This window comes from Microtus pennsylvanicus, chromosome 3, assembly GCF_037038515.1.
Source record: "Microtus pennsylvanicus isolate mMicPen1 chromosome 3, mMicPen1.hap1, whole genome shotgun sequence".
Lineage (NCBI taxonomy): Eukaryota > Metazoa > Chordata > Mammalia > Rodentia > Cricetidae > Microtus > Microtus pennsylvanicus.
In genome coordinates, this window is record NC_134581.1 from 130,178,604 (window position 1) to 130,199,943 (window position 21,340).

At 45.7% G+C, this 21,340-nt stretch overlaps 1 protein-coding gene across 4 annotated transcripts in view; it reads right to left on the reverse strand.

Moving 5' to 3' along the window:
- Palm2akap2 (PALM2 and AKAP2 fusion) overlaps nucleotides 1-21,340 on the reverse strand; it is a 409,045-nt gene that overhangs the window by 170,506 nt on the left and 217,199 nt on the right. For all 4 annotated transcript variants that reach the window (XM_075967151.1, XM_075967150.1, XM_075967149.1 and 1 more), the window contains 2 exons: nucleotides 13,964-14,078; nucleotides 12,965-12,986 (listed from right to left, as the gene is read on the reverse strand). In XM_075967151.1, coding sequence (XP_075823266.1) covers nucleotides 12,965-12,986; nucleotides 13,964-14,078 — 137 coding nt within the window. The remainder of the gene's footprint in view (nucleotides 1-12,964; nucleotides 12,987-13,963; nucleotides 14,079-21,340) is intronic.

The following is a 21,340-nucleotide window of genomic DNA, read 5'->3' on the forward strand; positions in this document are numbered from 1 at the left end:
AGTATTTGTAGGGATGATTTATCAGGTTCATGGATTTTTTTTTAGTTCCTTGCCTATCATCTTTATGTGATCTTCCACCGCCAGCTACTACCCCAGAACTTTTTCTACAGAAGGAACCTGATATACACATTGAACAAGTAAATGTAACTAAACGGTCTTCACCAGTCACCAATATTTTGTATAATAAAACACCAAAGAAAGGTTCACAATTAATGCTTGCCACAGTTTAAGAAATCAGCAATAATATTGTTCCAGCCACTTGTATGCTACGATACAGTCTGTTCAAGGTGAACACTGAGCTAACCATTCAGAAGGAAAACCCAGTGACTTCTTTTCATGACATCCATGTTGAACATTTGGCTGCTTGGCACATAGAAAATGATTTTTTTCAAGTGACACTATGGGAAGCCAACCATTATTTGTGACAGGGGTACACAGGTTCACACACAAAGACTGTTATATAAAAATGATATTTATCTTGATGATTTCCTGTTTTTCCATACAGCATGTGATCAGAAAAAGAAAATGGTTATTTACGATTGTATATGAACTCCAAAGCTTTTTTTTTAAAATAAATTTACAATTAAAGTAAGAATTCATATTTGGATTAAGATATATTTTACCACTATTAACATAATGATTGACGTTGGTATGCAGAATATTGAATTATCTCCCAAACTTCCAACAACATGTGAGCAATATGATATATTAACCTGCCACCAGTACAGAGCATGGAGCAAAATATTTCTATGTTGTGACAGGATACAGACAATTAACACGGGGATGTTTCGAGCTGTCCATCTCTCTGCCCAGAAAACCCACCTAGTTGGTCCATCATTGCTCCTTCCCCATCATTGCTCCTTCCCCCATCACTCTGCACCCAGCCTCCTTTCACCTCTGCCTGCTCTTAGAACTAGAGGGTGGCGGGGGTGGGATGAGGATGGGGTGGGGGTGAGCAGTTCTCCTCTGGAAAGGTGATGTGGGTCCATGGCAGAAGGAAGAAAGAATTCAGTGGGAGAGAAGGTGGGGTACAGAGAGGTGGGGTGCAGAGAGGTGGTGATGAAGCTGGAGTAGCGGGGAGAGAGAAAAGCAGATGATGGAACTGAGAGCTCCTGCTGAGTGGAGGAGGGACTTAGGCAACAGTAGGAGAGCCAACCTCGAATGCCTTTGTCAAAATCCGTGTGATGCTCAAGCTGGCTTCAAGTTCACTTCCCAGCCTCACCCCCTGGGGTACTGGAATTACAGGCAGGGATCACCACACTGGCCTCTGGATTCCTTTTTATTTCTTGTGTGTCATTTTAAATGTTATTAAATGTGACACGACACGGAGACAGAACCACATGGGAACAGAGTTCCATTAGGGGTGTATGTATATGCACATTTATAAGTACATATTGTACACGCTCAGTTCAGTGTTTCTAGAATTGAGAACAGAATACTTTAAATATCTTATGACTTAGGTTTGTGTTATAAAATACAATATTACACAAATACTTTATTCTTCTAGGTGAAAAGGAAGCTTCAAAAGGAAGCACAGAGATTTCTTTCTTTCTTTCTTTCTTTCTTTCTTTCTTTCTTTCTTTCTTTCTTTTTTTAGTGGTTCACTGGAGATGTGGTCTCTATTTCTCTCTGCATTTACTCTTCCTTGGTAAAGGGTACCTAGAAGGACTGACTGAGAATCTCGGAGCTGACCAAAGACAATCAAAGGCAATGCTTAGTCCGCCTGGATGGTAACACGGAAATGCCAGTTAAACGCCCAGCAAGCTACGCAGGAGGGAAGAACGCTTACCTTGGTGTTTGTAATGAGGGAGATTCCTGTTTTGCTTGTGTTCTTAAACAGTCACACACCAAAATGAATGACAGGAGCAATGAGCCAGCAGGATGCAATCACTTCAGTTTTAGCCCCATTTTCCCTGTTTCTGCCAGTGTTGGGATCGAACCCAAGGCCTATGCATGCTACACATGTGCTCCATCGCTGGGTTACAGGTTCAACCCCAGGGTTTTTTGTTTGTTTTTGAGACAGGGTCTTGCTGTGCAGCCCATTTTGCCTCAAACTTGCTATCCTTCTTCCTCAACCTCTTGAGCTATGGGGTTACTCGTGACTTTTGGGGGATTTTGTTTTGTTTTGTTTTGGTTGGTTTGTTTGTGAGAGGAGTAACTGTTCTAGGGCACCCAGGATTAAACTAAGCTTTTTGCACGTGAGGCAAATGTTCTACCATTCAGCTATACCTGCAGCTGTCATGTTATGACATAGTCTCATACAGTCTAGGCTGTCCTCAAACTCACTACGGGGTCCAGAATGACCTTGAACTCTCGAACCTCCTGCATGTACCTCCCGAATGCTGGGGTGACACAGTTGTACTCACTTGCCCAGGCGAGCCTTGAACTCTCAATCTTTCTGTCTCAATCTCTCCAGTCTTGGGATGGCAGGCTTGTGCCATCATGCCTGAGAACATTTTGTTTTCAGTGCATACAATTTTAAAACACACTGTGCCAAGAAGTTTATAGCCAAAGTCTTTCCCCTCCAGCATGCCTTCACCTCTCGCCATACGAAGGACCTCCAGTTGGCCTGACAGTCCTTAGGCCTCCCCACATGAAGGGCTTCTGCAGTCTGCGCAGAGTTGAGACTCAAAGGAGGGGAAACGAGAAAAGAGCTTTCGTGGCCAGGAACCCCTCCAGGACTGTGCAGGAGCCCCGTGGACGTGAGATGGAGCTGGTGAAAGGCTTTCCACGGTTTCCAGAAAAAGGACCTGGTGGGTGAGGGACATGAGATTCAAGACCACTTAACAAAAGCCGCCTTGAGAGGCTGCTTAGAATCGGGAAGACAGAAACCTTTGTAACGGCCCAGGGCTTTGGGCAGCCTGGAGAGACGGGTATGAGCAGTGGATAATACTTAGTGCTGGGATTAAGGGAGGGTACCCACTACTCTCAGCCTCCATTTCTACCTCTTGACATGAATTCTCTCACACACCCCATCTAAGGACTGACCAACCCTTCAGTAAGATCATACTTCATGTCCTTTTAAGAAAAGAATAGAAAGTTTCTTGCCACAAATTGCCAGGATCCATCAGTACCAAATCTGTAGCAATAGATAGGAAGGCATGAATTTTCAACATCTATTCCCCAGTTGATCTGTAGTAACAGGTAGGAAGATGTGACTTTTCAACTTCTATTCCCCAGCTGACCTTGGACACCCTGGCGCACTTAGAAGAGTCCCCAGCAAGACTGCTAGTGAATCTTCGTATAAGAGCTATAAACTTCAGGTTCCAGCTTAATCCTCCTCCGGATCTCCAGGGATGGGGACCTGCTTTGGGTGTGGCCAAATGCCACTTGCAGCCCCACCAGGCTTCAGAATTCTTGTAAAAACTAAGTGGAAGGAAGTGTTGAGAGATGTCTCCTAGACATTGAAATTTAGTCCATGGATATGCCACCTAGGTCAACGATTAGCTTTTAATTTTGCCTTATATTAAAATAAGGAGGGACTTTTGGCTTCAAAAAAATATTCAGGTTGACCTACATAAGGTTTATTCTGGTCTAAAAGCCCATGATGATTTTGTTTTATTAACTATGTTATTATGAGACTCGTTTTAAATGTGAGTTTACCTTTAGTAGATAAACCAAAACCCAGTGTTCATAGTTGATTCCACCTGTACTGCCACTAACTGTGGCTCAGGGCTACTTGTTCCTTCCTCCACCCTCACCCACCTTGCTGAGTAGAGCAAAAAGGTTGGTGGGGAGATCTGCTGTTTGCATCCCTGTACTCTCGTCTCTGGGGCACATCTCTGAGTGCGGCTCTTCACATTCTACATTCACGAATATGGAGTCTGTACAGCAGCCCACTGTCAGAAACACTAGCAAGAAGCACACATTCTTTAATTGTCTGATCACCCCTAAATATCCTCCAATAACTAAAAACTCCAGAAAAGTGAAGACTTAGGAGTACATATTCATATTTATAGGAAGAGCTTGATCCTCAAAGGATTCTTGCGAGAGGTTCATAAGCTTTGAAAACCCTTCCCACCCAGTCTCAAGCACAGCCCCTTCAGGATCTACAACATCAGTGAGGAAAATCAAAAACCCCAGAGACACAGTACACACAATACAGATTCACCTTAAGAGCAGAGCGAGGTACAGTGACCACAGATACTAGAAGAACATGTCCCCTTCCCACCAAAGCTGGAGAGACAGTGTCCTGTGGTTTCTTTACATCTCCCTCCTACTAGACCTCAGGTACCTATGGGGCCAGGGCCTGCCTTGTGTAGCCATTGTCTGTGCCGCATCACCTGAGAGCTGGCTAGGAAGAGTCTCTCTGTGTGAGGACACCAGGGCACCTATCTCACAAACCAAGCTCAGAAGAGCACAAGGCCCCGGACAGTCCTGGAGTCAAAGCCAAAGGGTTTGGGGACTTACCAGCTTCTCTGCAGGCCCCTTCCTGCCCTGGTGGTGGATCCGCTGTGGGTGACCAGACTGGCAGGCCAGGGAGCTGAGAGGAAGCCGAGCTTACTGTATTTGGGGACAGAAAACAGAAAATACAACAGGCACAGTGTTGGGAGGCCCAGCACTGGTTCACTGCCCAGACAGCAGCTTGCTTGCCCTACATAACGGACAAGGCGATCAGTGTCAAGAAGGCTGAGCGAGTGTTAGCTCAGCAGCTGGAAGTAGGCAGAGTAGCTGAGGCAGGAGGGATCCTGGCCAGAGAGCTCAAGTCCCAAGGGTGTCTGTGTATGGGAAGAGTCATCAGAAAGTTCCAGAACCTAGAACAATGAGTCCAGGTGGTGGAAAGAAGCAAAGGCAGCCCAGTTACTAGAGGCATGATGAAGTCGGTACCACTGAGCCAACACGGGATATCCACTGAGATGTGCAAAGAACAGTGTGTCCCCCTTCTCTTCTTACCACACTGAGTTACTCTTTGTTCCCTCTGCAATGCTGGGGCTGAATCCAGGGCCTTGTTACATGCTAGACAAGTCTGATACACTGACACCGGCCGGCAGAGAAAAGTAACAGTGGCTACTGCTGTGTTCCCTGCCCTACTGGGTGCTTTCATCCCTCTGAAACTACCAAAAGGAACCCCCATCCTTTAAAGACAGACTCTGTCCCCTACTGCCAAAACCTAGTTTTCAGAAAATCTGAATTTATCTCTGAACTATGTATACATATTTACATATACACACGTATAAATACATACATACAATTTTAATTAATTAATTATATTTTAAGACAAGGTCTCTCTGTATAATCTTGGCTGTCCTGGAACTTGCTCTGTAGACCAAGCTGGCCTCAAACTCAGAGATCCACCCGCCTCTGCCTCCTAAGTGCTGCAATATGTGCACCACCACTGCCCAGTTCTTATTTCTTTCCTTTTTCAAAATATATTTTCTTTATTTATTTTTATGTAAATTGGTGTTTTGCCTGCATGCATGTCTGCGTGCTGGGATCAGAGCCCCTAGAACTGGAGTTACAGACAGATGTGAGCTGCCATGTGGGTGCTGGGACTCGCGGGTTCTCTGGAAGAGCAGTTAGTGCTCTTAATCCCTCTTTTTTCTTTTTTAAATATTTAAATGAAAGTGAAAGTTGTCCTTCCCTCCTTGGAACATGCTCTGTAGACCAGACTGGCCTCAAACTCACAGAGATTGCCTGCCTCAACTTCCTGAGTGCTGAGACTAAAAGCATGTGCCACCAATGTCCAGTGAAAGATTTTTTTTTTAAAAAAAATCAGTTACTGTGCTCCTACTATAGAATAACAGAATCGGACTCATTTGCAGCCAGTAGATACTAAGTACACTATGTGGGACTATGGCTAGTATATTATGTCGCAGTCTTCTTTTGGCAAAAAAAATTAAATGCACAAATTATTTTTGGAAATTATAAAAACAATATCACATACATGGCTGTTTATAGTCTTGCTTTAGATCATTTCTTTAGAATTCACTGCCTGATGATCCCCAAACAATAAACATAAATGCCTGTAAGGGTTTTCTCTGACTTTCCCCCTTGCTTTCGGGAGACTTTATGCCCTCCCAAGTCTAGCATCTGTTCCTGTGTGCCTCTAGGCTCACCCCTATGCACTCTGCTCTATGTGTGACTTCCTACACATCCTAAGCGCTACCCCTCCTCCCCATCACTCCCGGGATGAAGTTCTATGCCTTCCAGGTTAAGAACATCTGCGTTTTTACTACAGTACGGTACTTCCGTATTCTAGTCTAAATACATTTCCTGTGATTCCTAACTGTCTTTCCTGTCCTATTCAACTAGGATACTCGATGAAAACAGAGACTGCTCTCTGCTCATCATGACTCCCCTGGGTCTTAGGCCAGCACCAAGTGTGTACACAATGTATATTATTAAGGAAGTTAAATCAGCTCATTTGTAGTATAGATATAAAGATCACTCATGGTAAAATCTAGAACTAAAGCAAAGCAGAATGCCAGGTCATAGTGGAAGGAAATTTCTGCCTGAGTTGAAAAGCAATCCATTCTGAAGATTTTTTAAATGATGTTATTTCCAAAGCATAATTTCTTCACACGTAAGAAAGAGTGACAAATATATTTAATATGTATTTAGCTTAGTCAATCCACTGTTTATTGACAAAAAGGAGACTATACATAATCTATATTAAATCAATATAAAGTTTTAGAAACAGAGATTTGTAGTTTATGTAGTCCCCGATTGTATTAACAAACATAAATGCAAGGCAAGCGGGGGAAAGGTCAAGTGTGTTCTCTGAACTGGAAACAGAGCTTTCAGAGATACATTCATTCAGAAGGCCACTGTTTACACATGTGAGAGCAAACTCCAGAATTCATCCCATAACTTGCTACTTCAGGCTGAGGTTCCAAATAACATGGCCAAGTGAACTCACTGCTGGCTCAGCAGAGCGTGTGTCACTGGGCTAAGGAGGGAGACCATCAGCTGCACTTGGATAAACACCTTGACGAGTCCACTTAGGAGGTGAAACCTGCAGGGGATGAACACTGACTGGTATGCCAAGGTTAAGGTAAGCAAAGTCGTGGAGCCAGACAAAAAGAATTGGGAGTCTCCCAGAGAGAAACAGGAAAGCAAAGAAGGAAGATGCTAGGCAGCTGGGCTCTGTGCGATGCTACTTCTTCTTGTGCGTCGTGGTTAAGTCCCAGAATCTTGGAACAATAATCACTCAGCAGTAGTAGCATGGAACGACCCCCTGTGTCCTCAACGTGCCCCCACCAGAATCTGTGTAGCTATTCATCTGCAGTTTCTCTTCTATTCTATCCTGTGACCTACTGCCCGCAGTTTACTCAGGACCTGGGACGGAAGCCCTAGCTCTTCCCACTTTGGGCCCCCATCAGCCCTTTACCTGTTTCACATCTTACACCTGCCCTAATGCAAAAAAAGTATATGTGCGTCTTGAGTGTATAGTCGTGTGTGTTTGTGTGTGCACATGCATGCACCCACAGAGGCTGGAAGAGGTCGGGAGGTGTCTACTCTACCACTTTCTATTTATTCCTTTGAGGCAAGGTCTCTCTACGAACCTGGGGGCTTGCATTTTCTCGGCTAGCAAACCCCAGCAGTCTTTCTGTTTCTAACACCCCTTGGAGATGAGGTCACAGGGATGCCTGACTTACTATGCTGGGGCTGGGGTCTGGAATTTAGTCCTCATGATTGCCGAGCCTGTGCTCTTAGCCACTGAGTCATCTCTCTAGTTCTGTGCCCTGTTTACACCTATTATGTTGCCTTAGTTCTGGCAGATCTTTTTCTTACTCCCCCGCCCTTTTTAGCCTTTACACTGGAAAGATCTATAAACAGACACTGGACTAGGATCAGTTTTACTCCATGGCAACCGGGCCATGCACACTGACTCACATATGAGTCCGAACACTGCAGGATGTACTGATAATGAACCATCGTGTTCTTAGGGCAAAGGTGGAATTTCTCTAAGACAATAGGTTTATTTTTCCACATCAACCATGTGGGATAAAAACACAGGACATAATAAAGATAAGGTGTCTTAGGCCTGTCATCCCAACATCTGGGAGGTTAAGCGGGAGGACAGTGATGAGTTCAAGCCAGCCTGGGCTACATACCAAGTTGCAAGCCAGCCCAAGAAGAAGAACAACAAAACCCCAGACAGAATATGGTAGTGCACACCTGTAATCTCAGGATTCGGGAGGCAGAGGCAGGAGGATTGCCGCAAGTTTGAGGTCAGCCACTGTGTGTAGAATTCGAGCCCAGCCAGGGCTAGTCCAAGGCTGTCCCAAACAATCCCCCAAGCCAAACAAAACAAGGAACACGACGTAAGCACGAGGTAAGAAGACGCTAGACCGAAGCAAGGTTCGCATTTTCTTCTCTTTCCCCAGCTGCACAGGCTCCGGATCCCGGGCAGGAAAGACAGATCTGAAAATCCTTTTGCTACAGGAAGGAAGTCAGCTGGGAAGCGGTTATGAAGCTGCCTGGAGGGGAATGCCTAAAGACGGGTCTGGATTTGAGCCGGGGGCTGTGTAGCCATACCAACGTTGAATATTTTTCTCTAACTTTGAGCTTCTATTACTCCGGAACTCGGAGACTGCAGCTGTCTCGCTGCTCTCACTGTGGGGAGGTCTCGGAGGATGTATGCCCCAGGCAAGCACAGGGCAGGGCCAGCGATGGCAGCAGCGCGGCATAGTCAGTCTGGAGGGGCTAGGAGCCTTTTGACAACGGCGGTTCATGAAAAGATGACAGAGCTATCAGGTACTAGAGCAACTAAGGAGAGGGACGATGACTAGACCAGCCTTGCAGACCTTCTGAGTTTCACCAAAGACTTCTATACACCTCTGGAATGGGAGGGACCTCCACAAGTATGACCTTTTGCATTCAAATGAAATGGAGGTTTAAGCCATTAAATAGACCAAGTAAGACCTCAGAGATTGAGCACACACGTGTCTAGCACATTCTATGCTAAGCATAGCGTTGCTAGGGTGAACATTTTAGCAGCTGGAAGCAAACGCCACTTACAGACACGAGAGTGAGCTTCTGAAAGAGCCTGTAGCTCAGGGTTTATGTCTTATCGTACTCCAGGAGGTTGCTCCAGGACAGATGTGAATGGGTGACGGAAGTACCCTTGTCTAATGTGCACCAGATGCAGGCCCAATGACCACAACTCTCAGAGGGCTGGGGGCTACATGACTTCTGCTAGGATACAAGGGATAGAGAGAGAGATGTCAGAGGGAGACCAGAGTAGCCTCCTCAATGTGTCCTTAAGTGCAAACCTTAGGTCAGGTGTGGTGGTGCACACTTTTAATCCCAGCACTCAGAAGGCAGAGGAAGGTAGGTCTCTGTGAGTTGGAGGCCAGCCTGGTCTACAGAGTAAGCTCCAGTCAGGACTAGATAGAAAGATCCTGTCTTAAAACAAAACAAAACAAAACACACCTCCCCCATAAAGAAAAAAAAACAAAAGAAGAAGAGGAAGAAGGAAAGGAGGAGGAGGAAGAGGAGGAGAAGGAAGGAAGTACTAAACCGTATTTGTTACATAGCCAGGAGGTCTGTGAAAACACAGCACACAGAATAGCAAATGGCCTTTAACTATTAACTAGCGTCCTTTTTCTATTAACACCAGGGGTCTCTTTTTCTCTCTGCTGTCAGAGAAGATAAAGCACATCACATAAGGGGAAGAAATGAAGAGCGCATCTTCGTTCCATCTAGCTAAAGCACTGTAGTCGTTATGAAGAACACGTGTAGCTATAACTGGAGGTGCAGCCCCGCTGAGAACTCTTGAATCAAGTCTTGATAGGCAACAAAATATCGAGATTTCCCAATCACTGTGTGGCTCCAGGACACCATAGACTGGCACAGGACAGGAATCTAAGATCAGCATCCAACAGCAAGACTGGGATAGGCCCAGAACGTACATGATCCTTTGTTTTGGCCAAGGCTTCACATTAGATATATACTGTAGATATATATACTATGCTGGCTACCTTAACTGTCAACTTGACATAATCTAGAATCAGCTGGGAAAACTGTCTCAATGAGGGGTTTTTCTAGATTGGGTTGGCCTATAGGCATATCTGTGGGGAATTGCCTTAATTTTTTTTAAGACTTATTTTATTTTTTGAATATAAGTGTTTTGCCTGTATGTATCATGTGTATCACATCCATGTCTGGTGCCCTCAGAATGCAGAAGAGGATATTGGATCCCCTGGAATTGGAGGGCACATTGTGGGTGTTGGGAACTGAACCTGGGTCATTTGCAAGAGCAACAAGTACTCTTGGATGCGGATCAGTCTCTCCAGCCCCTTGAGAGACTGTGTCATGTTAACTGGTACGGGAAGACCTGAACACTGTGGGTGGTGCCATCTCCTACGTAGGGGATCCTGGACTGTGTCAATGAAAAGAGGCGATTGAGCTCCAATATGCAGACACGTAGCCACTTCTCTCTGCTCTTGACTGTGGGTGCAATGTGACCAGCTGTTTTAAATTCCTACTGCCTTGACTTCCCTACTATGCTGAACCTCGGATTGTGAGTTGACAAAAACTCTTCCTTGAAGTTGATTTTCTTGGTCCCGGTATTTATCACACAGAAAGTATATACCATATGTGATTTATACTCACATAAAGCAGTGAAGGCTCTGGTAGGTAACAATGCTATTTAAATAGTGGAGAGGCGCATTATAGCTTCATCAGGAAATTGCAATCAAGAGTGGAATGAACTGTTCTTGATGAGCAGGGCTTCCATGACATCAAACACCATCAAAGACTCAGCAATATTACCACTTCCTCTAATATATTTGGGATCATATGCAGGGGGTATCCAAAGAAGAGCCATTGTGTGTGTGTGTGCGCAAACACACACATACACACACACACACACGCACTCACACATATGCACCCACTTTACTCCTCAGCACTCCTAGGTAGAGAATGCTGGGACTGACACTCTGCAGCAACTACACAGTTCACATAGTCCAAGCTAGAACTAGATTCTGTGGCCAGCCCGTCTATGATACTGGGACTGAGGTTTTTCTTTCAGTATCATTGTTCTAGAATAATTTCTTACTAAGTCTTAATAGCAACAGTTGATTGACTCTAAGAAGGTCTCATCAATTTAGAATTTTTGGAAGGAAGAATTTGAAAACAGACCGCCCAATGTTCCCCAAGTGGGATACATTTGGGGTTTTATTCTCAGATCATAAAATGACCTTGGCATGGATCATATTCTTATTAGCATGTGTGCTCTTCCTTAGACATCTTCCTTTGCTAGTAGGTACAACTGATGGAGAAGTCACCAACACAGAGGTCAGGAGTCACAATGTAGGGTGACAGAGAAGACCACAGAAATACCTCCCCAGGATCCCTGAGAATCATAGCCTTCTAAGCCTGTGTTCACCCATCTTGGGGCTTCCAAAGTCTTTTGCCAGGCTGCTTCCTGTCTCTGGGAGTTTTTGCAGGATCCAGAAAAAACTGTGGGAAGGCTGCAGGAGGAAATGAGTGGGGTTTCTGGGATACAAAGGAAAGAGACTGGGGTAACAGATTGCAACATGGCTCCATTTTGGCTTATTAAGTAGTAGACTACGCAGACATCTATGCCAGACACACCCAGCTGAGGGGCAGGGTATACAGATTCCTTCCCTACCCCGACTATCAGAGAAAAGACCAAGGAAGGTTCTGGTTAGAGGATGGAGTACAAGGAACTGGGGAGGAGCACAGCATGAGAGAACATGACTTCTGCAGATGCAAGTGTCTGTGGGTACGTGTTCCAGCCCCAGCATGGCCTGGCAGCGATTCCACCTCCCCATACGTGAACTCTGCTGTTCTCTGTGTAGCGCCCCCACGTGCCCGCGGCCACCCCCTTCACCTGTGCCCCAGTTAAGCCACAACCTAGGGGGCTGGGCTTCTCTCCTAGAAATGTGGTTGGTCCTTTTCTCCCAGAGTTCCTGCTGGTGCGTCCCTTGCCTCAGGTTCTGAGAACAGAGGCTTTCATTGGTGTCTTCTCAAAGATCACCTACGAGGGAGCTCAAATCCAGGTCTTTTACTTGCTGGGGGGTGGGGTTCATGATATCTTCTCTATTGTTTTATTTTATTTTATTTTTTTTTTTTGCCTATCTTTTGTACCAGACAGAACTGTCCTACCTGCAAATACCTGGTCTGTGGCCGATCCAGAAGAAATCCAGATCCTCTATTTTTTTTTCTCCCTCAATGACAATGGGAAACATTCTGATGCCAAGCCAAGTCCTCTGACCCCTCGTCCTCTTCCTGAGCTGGAGGCTGACTGTGTGGGAGCCACATGAGAAGCAGGTAGCAGCTGAGGCTCCCATGCGCCCTTGCATTTCAAAGCCCATCTCATGAGGGCCAAGATGAAAACAGCAACTTTGAGTTTGTAGCTGAGGCCAGGGGATACAGTGAATCCCAGAAGAGATTCCCAAGTTCATCCCCACAGCCCACGAAGGCAGAGGAGGGGACAGGAGAAAGACCTGTCCCTTCTGTCTGGCTGGGAGCAGGGCTCAGGGTCAGATGTCATGGGAGGGAGAAAATTCTGCCTCATCTAATTTCCCTGGAAGGTTAGAGAGACAGTGCTGGCATAGGATGGAGGAAAAGAGGTCCTCTGTCCTTTCCAAAGAAAGTTCCAGAGGCCTTAGAAGGGTTTCCTAAACACCAAGACACCTCTCATGTGACCTGGAGACTTAGCGACTTGTGAGGATGGGTTGGTTCCTGTAAGAAACTTAGTTCTGACTCCAGCATGTTCTTTTGCCAACCCTTTTCAAGAAAAGTCCAACAGCAAGTCTTTAGGGAGGCTTAAACTGGAAAAAAAAAACTACTGGCCAATATGCTAATAGAAGTATCAAGTCAAGAAGCAGAGGCAGTAACGATGGCAATGTTGACCTCTTGACGCCCTTGCCGGGGATGCCCTTAGGAAGGGCCACTTCACATCTGTCTCCTGGTGAGCCTGTATGCATGAGACCCACTCAGTGGACCAGGAGGGAAGCATCTGAGTACAGCCAGGGCAGAGAGCACTTACCTCCATCCGCCGTGGAGAAACTCTGTGGAGACAAAAGCAGGGCAGAGCGTCACGGTGCGTGTGTGGCGTGTCCCAACCCCCAGCCCCGGACACAGAGCCAGAACTCAGCAGGCAACAGGAAAGACCTGAGCTTGCTTTTCTCTTTTCTTCTGGGGTCAGTTAAGGATGTGCCCTACTCAGCTGAGTATAATTTCAACCATCCAGCAACTCTCCTGAGTTGCGTTGATAATGCTATGTTAGAAAAGTCCCGTCCCGAACTTAAATTGTATACAGCTTTTTTTGTTGTTGTTGTAATCACAGAGGCAGGAGGCCTAAAATGGGGTTTTGAGAAAACAGGGCCTCTCTGTGTTACCACACAGAAATGTTTGTTTTCACGTGGGGGAATTCCATGCATTTACAGGGTGTGTGTTGGGATTCCCGCCCACTTGCTACAGGTCTCCTCTCGCCCTCTCCTAAAGGGAATACTCAAAGGGAATTCTGACTAAACCCACACAGGGTCATCTAACCTGCTTAAAAGGGGCTGAATTTATACTTCTGGTGCCAATCTGAAGACTTTTCAGACATTTGGGAGATAAGGGGTGGGGAGATCAGCAGATAAACAGGATTAATCAAATGTCTCCATGACTCCCAATGCAGATGGGCTGCCCTGTTTCTGGGATGAACTTGGCTCATGCCACTTCTGTGCTCTTTTCAGGGTAGGGTTCAGATTTCTCAGGCCCAGTGGTTCTCAATCTGTGGGCTGTGAACCCTTTTGGGGGGGGGTCACATATCAGATATATTGCATATCAGATATTTATATTACAATTCATAACAGTAGCAAAACTACAATTATGAATAGCAACGAAATGATTTTATGGCTGGAGGGTCGCCACACCATGAGGAACTGTATTAAAGGGTCGTAGCATTAAGAAGGCTGAGAAGCACTGTTGTATCTGCTTCTCTAGGGGCCTGGCCCCTCCACCCCTGTGATCTAGAGAAACACTGCTTTTCTTTCCTCACCTTCTGCAAGTCCTGGAAGGATTTCTCTGTCTCCTTCAGTTTCTCGAGGATGAGCTGCTCTTTGGCAGATATCTGGGACTCTTCACTTTCGAGCGCTTGTATTTCCTGCTCCAGCCTGGAAGACACAAACAGAGGACAAGATGCTTTACTGTCCTGCCGTCCAGTGGCAAGGAAGCAGCCACCTTCCTGCTGAGCAACCTGTGCCTCCCACAGCTCACTACCCTGAAAAACCAGGCCAAGGTTTTTCCATTACGGAGTATCCTGTAGCTCTGTTGCCAGGAAGACATTGACAAGAGAAATAACCCAGGCATGCCTCCATTGCTTCATGGTCACCACTCTACAACATGTTTGGTGTCTGTTCATTGCCCCGGTGATGTGTAAATTTCTTATTTAGAGGTAGACTGGGTTCACACAGCTCTGGGCATACAATTGGAAGGAAAAAGCTTCAGAGTCTCCTAGCCATTTCGGATTTCAGAAGAATGCCTCTTTTCTTTAGATGGCCAAAGGGCAAAAGGCCAAAGGGCAAAAGGCTAGTGTTCCTCAAAGGAAATATACTGCTATGAAGTGGTTGGTGACCAGAACCTTGTAGTTACTGTCTCTCCCTCTTGGACCTCTACAGCCCAAACCAGACACAATGGATGGGACAGACGCAACTGCCCCCAAGTTTCTGGACAGTTTCTTAGGTGATACAACTATTCTGTATAGTTTCAAGACGGGAACTTTTAGTATTGCTACGAGACTCTGAGACTATTCCAGAAGAGCAGCTATGGCTATGCTTGTGGGTAAAGCTCATCATTCGTATTCTCCCAATATAACGACAGGAATGATGATGAGTCCTTGTTCCCTGTTCCAAGAACTAATTCACATGGTGTGATGGTTATTCTCGGTTGTCAACTTGACTACATCTGGGATGAACTGCAAGCCAGGAATGGAGGGCACCCCTGGGAGAGATCTTTTGTTTGGTTTAAAGTGGGTGAATCCATTTCTAGTCTGGACGTTTGAGGCAGGAAGACACACACCTTTGATTTGGATCTTGTGCAGGGAAGACACACCCTTAGTCTGCACCATACCTTCTTCTGGAAGTCTATATAAGGACACAGAAGAAGGAAGCTTTTGATCTTTGCCTACTTTTCCTTGCTAGCACATCCGTTCCTTCACTGGTGTTAGAGCCTACTTCTTCGGAACTCCAGTTGAGATCTCTAGCTTGGTGGACTAAGCAACTACTGGATTCTTGGACTTTCCATTTACAGCCAACCACTGATTAGCTAGACTGCAACCTATAAGCCATTCCAATAGATTCCCTTTATCTATAAATGAAAATATAAGTTCTGTTACTCTAGAGAACCCTTACCAATACATATGGGTTATTTCATATAACCTTCTCAATAACTTTTATGAGTAGAGAACTTCATTTTAGAGATGAGATCATCAAAGACTTGTGTGGTTCAGTAACTATTTCAGAGCTTTGACACAAGAATGCAAGCCAGGAGGTCCAACACCCGCGCCCCCCACTCCCAATCACTGTCCTAGCTCTTACTACATTGGTTCTACAGTCTCACATAATCCTTGTTCAAAAACACTGCATGTATTGGAATAGTGGGCCAATGTCGTATTGCAACCAGGTCATGGTGTGTTATGCAGAGATAGAAACCTTCTGTCTAAAAGACTCTACACTTCTGGCCCTCTTGAATGCTTTGGTTTGAATTTTTAGTTCATTCATTCATTTATCCATTGGTCATTCACTCATCCTTCCTCTCTTCCTTTCCCTCCTTTTTTTTTTATTTTTTGAGACAGGGTTTCTCTGTGTAGCCCTGACTGACCTGGAACTTGCTTTGTAGAACAGGCTGACCTCACACTCACAGAGATCCACCTGTCTCTGCTTCCCGAGTGCTGGGATTAAAGGCATGCACCACCACCACCTGAGTTAGCAGCAATTTTCTAATGAGATATTTTTTTCCTCCTGGAAGAAGGCTGCAACATCTCTGTTCTGGTTGTTTATAACTCCAGGGCACAAGCACTGGCGTTACTGACATCTAGTAACTGGAGGCTGGAGATGCTAACAAACACCTTACAATGCACCAACAGTCCCTGCAGAGGAGAATGATCTGGCTCCCAAATAGCAACAGGCATTATTAATTTCCCCACCTGAATCAAACATTTATCAAGGTGAGGAGGGGCACACATTCTCAATGTACAGATATCCCATGAATGAATATGAAAGCTGAACCAGGCTGCACAAAAGCTGAGATGAGCTGATCAGAACTCCTGAGACCAGAGAAAATTCTGCAGCAAGCACTGGGTAGGGAGGCTGAGTGTGAGCTAAATTCACATGGAGTCCAAATGAGAGGGGCTGAATGATGCAGAGCTTTGAATGCAGATGTAAAACTCATTTGCTGCCCCAAATGTTCAGCAAAATCTTCTGCATACATCTCTGTGAAATATTCTAGGGAGGAATAAATAAAAAACATGGAGCAACACAAGGGACAGCTGAGTGACCTTCAAACTGCAGCAATGCAATTTCCGGGTCAGAGATCTCTTAGACAGAGTGCATGGAACTAGTGGCCAGGTGAGTTCTGAGGTTTCACCTAAATCTCAAATGAGAGGATCTCAGCAGACACCTCAGATATTAGCCTTTAAAATAGCCCCTACTTTGGGAACAGCAGAGATAGCTCAGTGGCTAAGAGCATTTGCTGCTCTTTCAGAGGACCTGAGTTCGAGTACCAGCTCCCACGTCAGGTGATTCACAACTGCCTGTAACTCTAACTTCAGGGGATTTGTTGCCCTCTTCTGGACTCCATGGACATTGCACTTACACACGCACATACCCACGCACAAGCACATGCATACAAATGTGTGTGTGTGTGTGTGTGTCCCTCCCTCTCATCTTTGCCTCCCCAGGAAGAACAACTACTTCCCTGCACCACTAACATTGCTCTTAGCCACTAACTTGCTTTCCTTCCCCTTGACTCTGGGTTTAGCCATGTGAGGTGTGTTGGCTAACGACATTAGCACAAACAAGACAAAAGTACAAACAGAGGCTTGGGTAGGTTTGCTTGTGCTTGGCTCCTTGTACCTCTTGGCTAGAGCCAAGAGACGACTAGATAACCTTGTTCTCAGAACAGATCTGAGTTTTGTTCATGGTAGAAAAGCCTGTAACCCAGAGCCACTTAGCAGAGCCCAGCTTGCTAAAGAGTCAGAATAAACAACTTCAAGCTTCAGATAGTGAGTGTGAGGCAGTCTTTTCATGCAGCCCTTGCCGGAACTCCGAATGGAGGCCTTTCCAGCCTCTACTCACAGACATCTGCCCACCATTGCTTTTCTGTCTGCCTCTGCTTCGACTTCTCAAGTACTGGGATTAAAGCCTTGCACCTCATCCCCGTCTTTTCTTTTGTTTTGATAGGGTCTTGCTACTGTAGCTGGCTGGCCTTGAGTTTATAATTCTCCTCTGAGTGCCGGGATTACAGGTGGGTGGAGTTTGTTACATTGCACTACTGTAGTAACAATTGAGACGGGTCAAATATGAGTGTGCATAAAATCTTATTTATATTCTAATATACCTCGATAATGTATATCGCAATTATATTTGACATATATGCATTTACACTTTAGGGATATATTTATTTATCGAATACCACCTAAGGTTGAAAGATTACAAAGAACTTAAGTTATCTTCCTGCTCCCCCCAAATCTGAATTGTAAGTAGGTTACCCTTTAATGACAATTAAGACTGAAAAGAAAAAGGGGAAATATCAGTCACTGGGTAGCAGGGTTATAGATTATTTTAATTTTGTTGTTCTAAGTTTCAGTATCTGCTCCACTTAAAATCTAGTGTGGTTGAGCACACAGTTCAGTGTCAGACTGTTTGCCTGGCATACTCAGAATCCTGGCTTTGCTCCCCAGCCAGACTGCTCAATGTGTAAGGGTGCTTGCCTCCAAGTTTGCAACCTGAGTTCAGTCCCTGGGATCCACACAGTAGGAGAGAACTGACTTTTGCAAGTTGTCCACTGAATCTCTTTCTTTCTTTCTTTCTTTCTTTCTTTCTTTTCTGGTTTTTTGAGACAGGGTTTCTCTGTAGCTTCAGAGCCTGTCCTGGAACTAGCTCTTGTAGACCAGGCTGGCCTCAAACTCACAGAGATCCACCTGCCTCTGCTTCCCGAGTGCTGGGATTAAAGGCATGCGCCACCGTTGCCTGACTTGTCCTCTGACTTTTGTGTATCCATTGTGAGACACATGTTCCTACTCCTCAACACACACACACACAGCAAATAAATAATAACATAATAAGAAAATTACATATTACTTATCTAATTTGATTGCCTGATTTAGATGCTCCTGAGAACCCATGCTGAGAAGACAGTCTCTCACAGGAGGTGAAATAAATAGGACCTCAGCTTCTTGGCATCAATTCAAGGAGTTAAAATAGTGTTCTCTAATAGTACCTACAAACCCAAGTAGAAGCAGATACTTCAAGGGATCATAAAACAAACCAAAATTGTGTTAAATAAAAGTACGGGGGTGGGGGGAAGGGATGTCCCTAGGGAGCTTCCATCCAGGTCAGCAGCCCCAGGCAGTTGAGACTTCTCTGCGACCTGGTGACCACAGCCTGACTTGCATCTCCACAGCTTGCCCCTGCTCTTTCGGTTTCAGAGAGTTCAGCTGTATGGTTCAGATGCTAAAGATTTGGGTCGTGATACCGTGCTGTGTAACTGAGAAGAAAGAGAGAGAGAGGGAAACAGCGAAACTAAACCTTGGTGATACCAACCGAGTTTTACCCCAAATGTAATGACGAGAGGGAATGGGAGCCTATGTCAGCCTAAGTAAGCCAGGTCTGAGAAGCTGAGTTTCATTGCAAAATACCTGTGGCTTTGGGCCAGGTTCTAAGTCCCCCTACCTCGCTCCTACAAACCTGAGTCTCAGGACTCGGGAAGATGGCAAGATACAGTGTCTTGGGATTGAGCGTGCTGCTGCTTTGTAGTTTCACAACGGAAACCTAACTCGGTTTCCAGGTGCCGAGCAGCTATGGCTGTGCTAAAAATAACAAATGGGCAGAAATGTAATTTATACGCAAGGTTAATCAAGGCTCCACAGGCTGCGACAGGTACGCAACACGTTCGACCAGCCGTCTCGGTTCCTTCTGAGCACAGAGTACTTACTGTAAGAACACAGGGCAGCCCCGGAGAGCTAACGCAGGAGATGGTTTGGATCACGGCTAAAGGGGCTTGTAAAATGTATCACTGCCCCCAGCATCCTCCCGGAAGAGCATGGAGGACCTCTGACTCTGCATAGCACATCTATCATCGCTTGTTTAAATTCTTTCATGCAGTCGTCTCTCTAGCTTTATGCAAATACTCTCTCTGTACCAGGCAATGTGCTGAGCACCAGGGACAGGAAGATAAATCAAGCACAGAGTCTGCTCGTGGATGCTCTCAGTGAAGCAATGCGATTTACCTACACAGACACACACTAAAGACCAGGAAGGGCAACGTAAAGAGCAATGTGTTGAGGCTGTGTGGGGTAAAACCCCAAGTTGTCTGCCCGGCATCATTCTTTCTTCCTTCACTAAAGACTACGTTGTTGGGGAGAGCAATAAGCCCAGATAAAGTGTACATACCACAGCTTTCACAGACCTAACAGCAGCCATGGGGCAGTTTGTGTGGACAACATAGGCACAAAAGTGTGCATGTGTATGTGTGTGTGTGTATATATGCGTGTGTGTATGTATGTGTGCGTGTGTGTGTGTGTGTGTGTGTGTGTGTGTGTGTGTGTGTGTGTTAGGGGCAGAGAACTTCTGGAAAAGCTCTGTAAGAGCCGAAGTGTTGCCCTCAGTGGCACACACCTTGCTTTCCTCTTTCTCTTACAGGGTATCTCACAGTGGGGAGTGTCACAGCAGTTGCCCGTTACTGCCCTGACACCCACTACCAGCTCAGTGACTTTCAATACACAGTAGCTTCCATAGCCACAGGTCAGTCGCCTGACATGGGGGGACATCAGGCAAACATCAGAATGTCAGAGTTCCCTTCCTTTCTAGAGGCTCTCGGGGAGCATCCCTTTCCTCCTTTCCCTCCCCCTCCGGCCATCTGCAGCTCTTGACTCATGGACCTCTGCCTCCATCTTTGAAGTTCATGCTATTTTTCTATTTTTTCTGCTGCAGCCCACCTTATGATTCTACTCTGCCTCTTGGTTTACTTGACATGCTTTGGATAGTGTGCTCTCCCCAGCAGTGAACGTGCCTGGCCCTCGCTGCGGCAATGCTAAGGTAGTGAAATTTTTAAAAGATGAATCCTTTGGCTGGGTGGTGGTGATGCACACCTTTAATCCCAATAATTGGGAGCTAGAGGCAGGCAGATCTCTGTGAGTTCGAGGTCAGCCAGTTCTAGGACAGACTGCAAAGCTATACAGAGAAACCCTGTCTCGAACAACAACATAAAAAAAAAATGGATCCTTCTGGAAGATGTTTGACCATGGTGGGCTACCCTTCAAAGGGGTTGATGTAGTTCTTAAGGTTCTCACTTAATTCCTGCAGCATGCTATAGAAATAGCTAGCCTGACTCTTTTGTTTCAGCTATCTTAAGAATGTGGGTTTTTTTTTAATTTTTAAATTAATTTTATTGAGCTATACATTTTCTCTGCTCCCCTCCCTTTCTCTCCCCTCTCCTTCAGCCCTCTCCCATGGTCCCCATTTACTCAGGAGATCTTGTCTTTTTCTACTTCCCATGTAGATTAGATCCATGTAGGTCTCTCTTAGGGTCCTCATTGTTGTCTAGGTTCTCTGAGATTGTGAATTGTAGGCTGGTTTTCTTTGCTTTATGTGTAAAAGTCACTTATGAGTAAGTACATATGATATTTGACTTTCTGGCTCTGGGTTACCTCACTCAATACGATGTTTTCTAGATCCATCCATTTATCTGCAAGTTTCAAGGTGGCATTATTTTTTTCTGCTGTGAAATCTCCAGAAGCCTAAGTATATTCTGGAGCGAGCAAGGACTCTCCCACGGGGCTGTAGCCCAGTATAATCTTGACAGCAGATGGAGCCTTTCCAATCTTTCCCACTCCTGAGGGACATACAGACGTGCTCCACACTGCTGCTCAGTTGACACGAGTGTGATTCTCAACAGGCTCTTACGCAATGAAAGCTGATGTTGCCGGGCTAGCTAAATTCACCCTTCTACCGAACTGCAGCTTCACAGCTGAGCAGTCAAGTGAGGTGCCTGCCTGCCCAGCCTGCCAAAAGAGAGCCACAGGAAGAGCTGCTTAGAGGAGCAGGCCGCCCCCCCCTCTGCCTCCCACCCCTCCATTCTTCTGTGTCCAGCATGAGTAAAAACTGCAAAGGAAGAGTGTCAGTTGCTAAGTTCCCATTCTTCGCTGCTTCACGGCAAC